This window comes from Microtus ochrogaster, chromosome 10 (assembly GCF_000317375.1).
Source record: "Microtus ochrogaster isolate Prairie Vole_2 chromosome 10, MicOch1.0, whole genome shotgun sequence".
In the NCBI taxonomy this organism is placed as follows: Eukaryota; Metazoa; Chordata; class Mammalia; order Rodentia; family Cricetidae; genus Microtus; species Microtus ochrogaster.
Genome location: NC_022016.1, coordinates 43770655 through 43781473, shown reverse-complemented (window position 1 = coordinate 43781473; position 10819 = coordinate 43770655). Strand labels below are relative to the sequence as shown.

The 10819-nt window shown below is 50.5% G+C and overlaps 1 protein-coding gene across 2 annotated transcripts in view; it reads right to left on the bottom strand.

The window, feature by feature from the left end:
* Positions 1 to 1373: 1373 nt before the first annotated feature.
* Positions 1374 to 10819, bottom strand: part of Szrd1 (SUZ RNA binding domain containing 1) — a 24821-nt gene continuing 15375 nt past the window's right edge. Inside the window, exons 2-4 of one of the 2 annotated variants that reach the window (XM_013348474.1) lie at positions 6299 to 6348; positions 4478 to 4732; positions 1374 to 1927 (exon numbers count right to left, since the gene is read on the bottom strand). In XM_013348474.1, the coding sequence (XP_013203928.1) occupies positions 1825 to 1927; positions 4478 to 4732; positions 6299 to 6348 (408 nt within the window). In that variant the 3' untranslated portion in view covers positions 1374 to 1824. The remainder of the gene's footprint in view (positions 1928 to 4477; positions 4733 to 6298; positions 6349 to 10819) is intronic. The other variant, XM_013348475.1, reaches the window with a different exon arrangement.

Sequence of the window (10819 nt, the reverse complement as noted above, 5' to 3'; positions counted from 1 at the left end):
GGGAGAGCCACTCCCACAAGCTCTTAATATGCAGACACCAGCTGCCCTTAGCTCCTACAAGAGGGGGTGGGGCAAGCAGGGTTTCGGAACCCTTCTCCAAAGGACAGTCTGTCCTCCAACCAGAAACCACTAGCCCCTGTGGGTGGGCCCTAGTCTATGAGCTAGCAGCCAACTCCCTACTTGCATTTAAGGGGGTGGCCAGCCCTCCTCCTGAGGCTCTACTCCAGCTGGCTTGCAGAAGGCCCCTGGTTTCAGGCAGGTCTATGGCCATGCTACGGAAGAGACTCTTCCCAAGGGGAGGATGTTGTGGGCGTAAGGGGGGGCATAAGCCAGGGGACCCAAAGGTGGTAGGATCCTGCAAAACTCAGCTCATCACTTATAGCTGCCCTAATCCCACCCCACGCCACCCACTCCCAAACCTGTGTGCTGGCCAGGAGAGGGGAGGCCGTCAGGCTGGCTGAGGGATAAGGCGAAGGGCACAGGAAAGACTGCGAAGCCTGAGAGCACCCAGTGGACACAGCTGCCCTCTCAAGCCTCTCCCTATCAGGAACCAAAGCAAATCTCCAGGCTTGGGGACAGAAATGGCCTTCATACCAGCCTCATTCTGCTAAGGGAAAGGGCTGTTGAGGCCTCTGAGAGGCCTGTCAACCATCTATCTGCCTCTGCAATGCAGGTTCTCTTTCCCTAACCCTTCTCCAACCATTCTACTCCTGTGGTACTCATTTCACTGGGGAAATGGACCAGTTTCTGAGCCAGGGCCATCACAGATGTGGCACGCCACATATCCTTAAGCTCTCCAGTCTTGCTGGAAGGGACGGCCTGGTGTTCTGAGTCAGGCTCCCCTGGGCTTGTGCTGACAGCAAGCACTTGACAAGTGCCACCACTGCCTGATTCTGAGCCCAGAGTGTGTCTCCTCCCCAACACTCCCTGTCCTGTCCGCCTCTAGACACAGCAAGCCTGGCTGGCAGGGAGCCACCCTGAGGGGTATGGGAAGGGGAAGTCTGTCACTTTCCCCATCTCCCACAATACTAGAGGTGGGGCTGGCGCCTCCCCCAGGCTCTCTGAGCTGTCTCTAGGTAACTTAGTTGGGACTTAGCTGGAAGAAGGCGATATAGGCACAGTGCTCATCTACTGGGGGCTCCAGAGCCCCGCCTTTTCTGGGCGGCAGTAGGAATACAGAAGCTAAGCTCACCAAAATCCTATTGGTTAATGTTTCTAGCAAATTTCCTAGAAACATCCTCAAGTGACTACCAAACTACCCTTCTCAATTAAAAATTCATTAAACTGCTAAAACCCCTTCCATGCACTTTTTCTTGCAAATCAGATATTTGTATAAACAAACAAAAATAGGAAGAAAAAAAAAGGAAAGGATATTTTCAATGGAACTTCCTTTTAAGTGATGGTGACATGCACTTGGGGTGGGTGGGGGAGTTTTCATTTGTCTTTTGAAATCCCAAATTAATGAGCATGATAAACTGTTATTGCTGGCACTGGCTTTACCCCAAGAGGCCAAGTGGCACTGTCTGACCCTCTACTCTGAGTCCTTGGTAGGTTCCCCCAATCCTCCCCTAATCCCCACCCTTTCCCTTTCTATTGACTTAGGACAGCCCTTGTCAACACGCCAATCACAGTGGGAAGGGGGGGAGGCAGAGGTCACAGTGCATGGGGTTCAAGGTCACAGTGGGCGGAGCAAGGGGGATCACAGTGCAAGTAAGTCAGGTCGTTCCCTCTGCTCAAGTCCAGATGTCTGCCACGGCAGTGCGACCCATGGCAGACAATCCAGGAGGCGATGGTGGCGGCAGCGGCATCCTTTCTTGCCTGCATTTATCTGCGCTGTTTGAAGCCTTGTGACCCATCAGGACCCAAAGGCTGTCTGATCACATTACTGGGCTGCCTGCTGTCTTCGGGTTGGGAGATCCTGGTTGGCCTAAAAGAAGATAAGAGGAAGAAGGCCTTGAGGATATAAAAAATGCTCAAATAATTGTTTTGTGTGTGTCGTTTGTTGAGTGTGGGGACATGTATGCACAAGTGTTTATGTCTGGCCAAATATTGTCAAGTGTCCTCCTCCCCTGCTCTCTATCTTATTCATCAAGTCACTGAACCTGGAACTCACTGACTAGGTTGGCTGGTCAATGAGCTCCAGGGATCCTTTTAACCCCTTCACATCCCTCTGCCCCACCCACTTGTAGCTTTGCTTGGCTTTTATGTGGGTGCTGGGGATTCAGGCTGGGGTCCTCATGCTTGTCTTACAGCACTAATGCCAACTGAGCCCCCTCCCAGCCTGAAGTCCCCGAACCTTAAAAAAAAAAAAAAAAAATCAACCCATGGCAGAGGTTGGGGTTAGCAGCCAACTGGAGATGCCAAGGCTGCTACTTTGGCAAGCAGACTAGGGACATTTTCCACTTTGGCAGCTCCTGTGGGAAGGAGGTAATGGTCCATGGTCTGTGTTAACTCCTAGCAGTTACAGCACTGCCCACTTCTCATTTGTGAGCTGAGGGAGTGTGTGCACCCGATCCCATGGAGGGAGGAGTGGCTATGGCAGCACATCTCCCACAGAGCTAACAGACTGCTCCAGCATTGGGCCCTAGCTGTGCACGCAGGAGTGAACTGGCACCCACCTGTCTGCCTCCTGCTTCCCTCCAAACCATGAGGCTAGCTGCTGACTCCTAGTACTAGAGAAGACAGAAGGAAATGGACTTTTCCCACTCCAGACAGGTGCAGACTAAGAGGAGAAAACAGAACGGAGGTTCCTTCAAGACAAACAGCACTGGACATGGTGACACACACCTGTAACAGTGCTAGGGAGGCCGAAGGACCACCCAGAGTGCAATGCTGGCTGGGCTACACTGAATTCTACGCTAGCATGTGTGAGAACCTGGTTTCAAAAAGCCAAAAAGCAACCAAAACATCACCAAGCAGGGATAGACAAGGAACAAAATCAACTGTCCAAGCCCAGAATAGCAAGCCAAAGACAGCCTCAGGGAAGAGGACTAGGGCCAGGCTCGGAGGCAGGCTACCTGCCTAACCGGCTTTGAGGCCAACCATGCAGTCCCCAACACTGGGGAAAAAAGAAAGAGCAGTCTGGTGTGGTGTGTTTGTACTCCTACCTCCGGGGAGGTTGAGACAGGACGACTGTCAGGTCAGCCTAGGCTACAGGAAAAAAAACTGTCCCAAAAGTGACATTCAAAAAGTATGGGCTGGACCTGTGTCTTAGCAGAGTGCTTGCCTAGCATGTATGCAGGCCTAGGTTTGATTCCAGTTCTATGTAAACCAGGTGAGGTGGTACATGCCTGGAATCCCAGCGGTATGGAGGTAGAGAAAGAAGGACCAGCATTCAAGGTTATCCTTTATACAGTAGTGAGTCTGAGGCTAGCCTGAGCTACAGGAGACCCTTTCTCAAAAACAGGCTTTTGTGTGTCCCCGTGTGCACTTCTGTGACATCTGGTATTTTCCTCAACCTTCAATTTCCTTTTTAAAAACAATTTTGAACTGTGTGCATGTACATAGGTGTCCACGTGCACCCCAAAGCCTGAGTACGGAGGCCAGAGAACACCAGGCAGGTGGTGGGAGGGTTCCAGAAACTGGACTCAGGCAGCCAGGCTTGGCACCCTGTGCCCTTACCTGCTGAGCCACCTCAGCAGCCTGTGCCCAGCTTTCATGTAGGTACTGGGGATCCAAACTGAGGTTCCCAATGCTTGTGTGGCAAGCACTCTAAGACTGACTAAGCCGTGTGTCTTCAGCCTCCTAAGGCAGGTTTTTGGGGTTTTTTTTTGATTGTCTCTTTTTTTGAGACAGAGTTTCTCTCTAGCTTTGGATGATCTGGAACTCACTCTGTAGACCAGCTTGGCCTCAAACTCATAAAGATCCTCCAGCCTCTGCCTCTCCAGTGCTGGGATTAAGCACCACCACCATCCAGTTCCAAAGGCATTTTTAACAAATGTTATCAGAAACACACATAATACAAATCTAAAATAATAATAAAAAGACATAAGTGAAATATTTAAATTTTAGCAAAAGCTCACACGGGTCTGCTGGAGACCCAGCACCTAAACACTGGACTTTTCTGGGGTCCTGGGCAGAACTTGGCACCTTAATGGCCATCTGCTCACTGGTAAGTATGTACCCAATGGCTGAATGGCAAGACAGGTATGACCATTACCCTACTTCTCAGACCAGACATCAGGTGAAGTAGCTGTAAAGAGTGCGGCTGACAAAGCTCAAGTCAAAGCCCATCCTCTGTTCCCTGTGCAGCCTGCTTCCTGGCGTCTCTAGCTGTGGAGGGGGCCCATCAGCCAACCACTTAATATCCTATAGTATCCCTAGGCTGAAGAGAGCTTCGCTAATACAGTACTTGCCTCTGAAGCTGAGGACCTCAGTTGGATTCCCAGAACCCACATAAAGGTACCCTGCAGGTTGGTGTGGGATACATTCTACCTGTTCCTCCCATTGCCCTGCCACTGCTGGCAGCCACACTCACCTGTCAAGGATGGGTTTCTCCTGTTCCTCCTCAGGGCTGGCACTGCCCAAGATCCGTCTCCTGGCCTCTGCGTACTCTGCCTCCCGCTGCGCTAGGGACTTGACAGGAAGGGCTGGCCTGCTGGTAGAGTTGGGGCTGCTGAGCACACCGTTGCTGGTGGGCCTCTTGAGGATGCGGATCTGTGGAGGGGGCCCCGTGGGAAGGCTATCGTCTTGAATCACAATGGGCACTTTGGGAGGAGATTTGGATTTCCTGCTGACAAAGAGCAAACACAACTTCACAAACCCCACAAGGACCAGAAGGCCCATCCAAGCCCACACCCTCCTCACCACTGTCCTCCTTCTAACTAGTCACGGCCCAGGACCACAATTGCACTCCCACTCAAGCGTCACCTTGCCACTAGCTCTGCAGGGCACAGAACCTGCTCCACAGATCTAACTCTGCAGGGGCCAGTTCACCACCTTGTGTCCTAGGACTTCCTCTCCATGCGCACAACAGGCCCAGCAAGCACCGTTTGGCCCTTGACACCAAACATTCCATACCCAAAATTCAACGACTTTGATGAAAACCCCAGCTTCCCTACACAGACCAGAGAATGAGAGGCTAGTGAGCTGGGAGCCCCTCTGTCCAGGTCTCCTACAGCGTGTGCTCAAAATAAGACAATATATAGGCACCTGCTATGCCACCCTATCTGGCAACAAGCAAGACATTTATCAAACTCTCTCTGCCTTCTGGCCAGTGACCTGTGCCTCTCAGAGACAGGCTGCACCAGACAAGCAAGTCACCTCCACACAAGAGCCTTTGAGCAGAGAAATCTCCCTTACTAGGGCTCTCTGTTCTGATGGGCAGCGGCGGGGCTAGGGTGAAGGCCGGTCCTAGAAACAGTGCTTGGCAAATGCTCAAAAGAAAAGCATTGTCCAAGGTTAGTGGATGTGCACATCAATGCCAAGTGGCCACAAGCAGAGGTGAAATTCCCCAAACACAAAGAGGCCAACAACACAGGGAGGGAGGAAACAGATGCCACAGATGAGAACTGGAGCAAGGCAAGATTAACACACCAGCCACCAGGCCACCCCAGACCTGTCACAACCACTGAGACCTTCGCCAGAGCCTGGGTTGTCAGGAAGGGTAGAAGCTACGCGCTCTGAGTCCAGTGGAAAGGTCCTGGAGGGGTGGGAGCAGCATGGAACAATGACCATAGGAAGCAGCTCCTGGGAAAAGGAAAGGAGCCAGCAGTCTCATCACAACAGCAGGGAGTCTGGAAAGCCAGTGTGGGGCAGGGGCCTCCCAGAATCCCCTGGGGGAATGACGTAGCTGGTTCTACTCTGTTGCTTGTCCCTGTTACCTAAGCCCAGTACCCACTCTGAAACCCATTTTCCATGCTGCACGGATGGATGTGAGAGAGCAATTATTAAAGGTCTCGCAAGAATTTCCAAGAATCTTCCCTTCCAAGACACCTCATAACAGCCTAAACTGCACACCAAAGGCCACAGAGAAGCCATCTGTCCAAACTCTTCATTACAGAAGATACCGATGTCCAGAGGGAAAAACAACTCACCCCACCTCAGAGTCACGGGGCAGTCACAGCTAAACCCAAACCTTGCAACTTGTCACCTTGCCGCTGTCAATGAGATGACCTCATACAGAGCCCACCTAGCCTCATCCCAAAGCCTCAATCCAGGGTCCTGGTCTTCTACTGGAATTGAAGAGCTAGTGCCCAGGAGCCTAACCTTCTAAAGTTATCAGCCTGCTGGGGAATACTGCCTGCCCAGCTCTCCAGTGGCAGAGAGCATGAGCCTTCACGCCAGACATCAGCCTTACCTCTCCTTTTGTGTGATCTTCAGTTTTTTTTCCAACCGTCTGTCTATTTCCTAGAGGAAAAAAATGTATATAAAAGTGGAAAAAAATCTCTCTCAAATAAAACCTTAAGTCTCTATTTTTCCAAGCTAAGGGCAATGTCCTCTCTCTAGCCAGGGACATGGCTGTGTCCTCCTACTAGACCTGAGGTTTGGGGACCAGGTTCCCTCTGCAGATCCATCTCCCCTTAGCCCCATGACCACACAACAGTTCTGGATCTCACCATTAGGCTGGGTTCTCTGCATAGCCTCCAGCCCCTCTCCTGGACTGTCCTTCAGAGTCACTCCACACCTACCTAGCCAAGTCTTGTCCCCACTCAACTGCTCAAGGACCATATCTGAATTCTGCCTCTCCCCTACCTCTAATCTCCTGTTCCTCTTTTGCACTAGAACAGGACTGAGCTATCAGTCCTCAGAACCCAATGAGCGGCCCCACTTGCCTACAGCATCCTCAGCCCCTGTACGCCCCATTGAGCCTGCACAACCCAGGCGCCTCCTCTCCCTTGCAGTGATCCCCATGGTGCACTGGGCACCTACTCCTGGGGTTGACTTTCCCTTTTACAGCCCTTCACAGCCACAGTGTCAACCAGCTCAAAATCTAGTTTGTACTGACACAAACAATCTGTGGCCAGCACTGAGGGAAAGGGGATAGGAGATAATCCTACTGTTTGTCCCCAAAGTGGACCCAGGGAATCTGAGGGGGAATCAGAGGGAGACTTCTCACAGAACCTAATTACCACAAAGCCAGCACTGCAGACAAGGATGAGCAGAGACCATTACCCCATACATTTAGGACCTCAGCCCGGGGGCCCTCTGTACTGAGCAGCAGGGATTCCAGGTGCCTGAATGTGACGTGGAGGCAGGCTCTGTGTCTCACTCTGTGAGGACCAGTTCCTGGAGGGAAGGAGCTATGTGCTCAGCAGTATTTGCTGGAGAGGGCTCTCAGCCACAGGTGATTCTGCCTAAGAGGCATCTGGCAAGGTCAAGACATTTTTGGTTGTGACTATGGCAGGTGGGTGAGGTGGGGGCTGCTACTGGGTAGAGACTGTGGTACTGCTAAGTGTCCTGCAATACAGGGCAGCCTCCAGGTGAGGAACAGCTTCCAAAGTCAATGGTGCCCAGGCTGGAGACCCTGTTTCTAAGACACCAGTGTCTCAGCACTCACCCACAAACCCAGCACTAAGGAAGTAGAGGCTGAGGGTGTGGAGGCAGGGGATAAGGAGTTCAAAGGCCACATTCCAAACCACAGCTACAGGGACAATTCCTCAGGAGGGGACCTGCTGTGTTCTACAAGGAAGGAGGCAGTTCAAGCTGGCCAGCTCTATCAGTGATTTACCTAACTATTGTCTATAAGGAGAATCAGCAAACTGAACAGCTGTTAGTCTTGAAGTGACTCTGGTGCTCAATCCACTGGTTGAGTCCTACACTTTCTTTAATGGTGTTTTCTAAAAGGTTCTTTTCATCTTTCCTAATTTGTATCTCTTACAAACAATACAAAATTCTACTATCAGAAGCTAGATTCAAGTACAAACACTATCACTCATTTTTGGCAACACAATATACTGTGCTTGGGAGGCACCATCAAGTCTCTGGGCACCTGGAAAGGCCAGAACACAGCTGAAATACAGTCAATGCACAGAAAAGACACGGAATGCTCTTGACAGATACCCAGATTCTCTACCAAGAACACAGCTGAAATAAATACAGTCAATGCACAGAAAAGACACAGAATGCTCTTGACAGATACCCAGATTCTCTACCAAGCACAGCTCCTGCTAGAACGGTATTAATTCTAGGAATTACTCTAATGCAGTGCCATTTCAAGAGCAAATGCAATGTCTTACACAGCAACCTCTTTATTTGTGAGTGTGCAGGTGTGTCTGAGTGTATGTGTTGGCCTGTGCGGTACCCCGGAGTCCAGAAGGTGTCAGGTTCCTTGTAACGAGAGTTACAGATGTTTATGAGCTGCCTAATTCGAGTGCTGGGATTTGAACTCTGAGTCATCTCTCCAGTCCTAAGCCCTCTATTAAGTTCCCCACTGCTTATTCCAGCTTCTCCAACTAAAATAGTTTTCGCATCTGTGAAATTCAAACACTTTCAAACAGAATTTAAACCCAGCACCTGCTCCAGTCAAGGAAGGAGTTAAGTTTTATATATAAAGAGACATACCTGGGGCAAAAGGCTTCTAAATCATTGGCTCTGGGGCTGGAGAGAGAGTTCAGAGGTTAAGAGCACTGGCTGTCCTTCCAGAGGTCATGAGTTCAATTCCCAGCAACCACGTGATGGCTCACAACCATCTATAATGAGATATGGTGCCCTCTTCTGGTGGGATCCATTCAGGCAGAACACTGTATTCACAGTAAATAAATCTTAAAAAACAAATAGAACATTGGCCCCAGCTAAAGACAGGGACAGGCCACTGCCAAGGTTTGGCTGACAAAACAGGGTGTGTTTTGTGCCATTTTCACAAGTTTCCAAGTCATGATTTTTACAGGGGAAACGATTCATCGATTTCTTGTGTGGATTCTCACTTTCCTATGCCCACAAAGGTCAGAGGACAGACAGAGGAGAGCTGCCCTGATCCACTGAGTCTGTACTTCCTTCTCTAGGGCTACTGGAATAACCATCTTCCCAGGACCTGCACGTGGTGCAGGGCAGAAAGAAGGCCTTCATGAAGACCCACCTGAGTAAATATGCCTCTGTCCCCAGCCAGTCACGCCCAGCAAATAAATGTGGCACGCTGTTTTACTGTTTCTTGAAAGTAACACCCGACACTGAGATGAACTACTGGGAAAACCTTAAGATTTGATCCTGTCACCTTCCCAAGCCACACCACTGGCACTGCAAAAACTACGATTGCCATGCCAGCCATCCTGCAGGCAGGGTTGCTTTACAAAAGCGGAGGAAGGTCTCCCATCAGACACAGAATGAGACCCAAAGCCAAGCAACTCCAGGGGAGCGGAGCTGGCCACTGGCAGAGTGCTCAGACAGTGAACAGAGGGAGACCTCTCTGCCAGCACCAGGTACACGGCTCTGGGCATTTGCTCCCAGGCTTGTTCTGAGAAACTGAGCTCAGTTACACCCTCTCACAGGACAGACTCCAAGGAAAATAGGAATCTCCTCCAGGAACCACACAGGCCTACACTGCTGTGTCATACAGGGAAGCATCAGCTTGGAGATTCCAGTCTCAAATAAGGATCAAATTACCACTATTATTTTTATTTTTTTACAAAGATGCCCAGAGTCTTGATGGTGTCACCGAATCCCATGGCTAGGACAATAAACACTGAAGCCATGACTTTGTTCTGAGTGGACACGGGGCAAAGGGGACAGAAATACTCCATGGGCAGCTGAGTATTCTCTGGGGGTAATGTGCCTCTCCTAAGTGGGTCCAACTCCATGTAAAAAAGATCAGCTTCGCCGGGCGGTGGTGGCGCACGCCTTTAATCCCAGCACTCGGGAGGCAGAGGCAGGCGGATCTCTGTGAGTTCGAGACCAGCCTGGTCTACAGAGCTAGTTCCAGGACAGGCTCCAAAGCCACAGAGAAACCCTGTCTCGAAAAACCAAAACCAAAAAAAAAAAAGATCAGCTTCTAAACCCGACCCAGCTCCACTGGGCTATACCATGTGAACACCGAACATGGTAGATGATACCATGCCTGTGATCCCAGAGCAAGGAGACTAAGGCAGGGTGGAATTCTGGCTCTTCCTTAGGGTTCCCGACTTCACTTACAGATAAAGCTAAAGACTTCATAAGGCAGAATGAATCCAGAAGGACTCCAGCCTACACAGAGCAACCTGGTCTCAAAAGAAAAACAAAAATGACAATAACACAGGCAGGCTATTCTTGGTCTGAAGAATCCCAAAGCCAGAAAAAGAGGAACCATGGGAGGAAGGGTGGTGTTTTGGCAGGTAAAGGAGTGTCTATACCCCCAGGTGAATGAACGCAGACACCAGCAGTTCCTAGTGAACCCACGGGAAGGAAAGTTCAGCTTCACTGCTGTTGATGCCCTTCCCCTCAGTGTGTGGACTGTAGAGCCTCCGGCAGGAAGCTATGGTGGAAAGCAGGGGTATGATGGGGAAGAGCTCATTCTGGAGGAGGGGAAGAGCAAGGAAGGGCCTCAAATAGACTACTTTCTTATTTGAAAAAACAAAACAAAACAAAACTTTTACATGTTTTGCCTGCATGTATCGATGTATACTGCATGCAGAAGCCAGAAGAGAGGCTGAAGAAACGATGATTCTGCTGTTAGAACACTGATTGCTCTTCCTGAGTGCCCAGGTTCGAATCCCAACACCCATACAACAGGTCTCAACTGTCTGTATCTACAGTCCCAGTTTCCAGCCAGTCTGGGCTCCATGGCAAGACTGCATCACAAGAAATTAACAGCGGCCGGGCGATGGTGGCGCACGGCTTTAATCCCAGCACTCGGGAGGCAGAGGCAGGCGGATCTCTGTGAGTTCGAGACCAGCCTGGTCTACAGAGC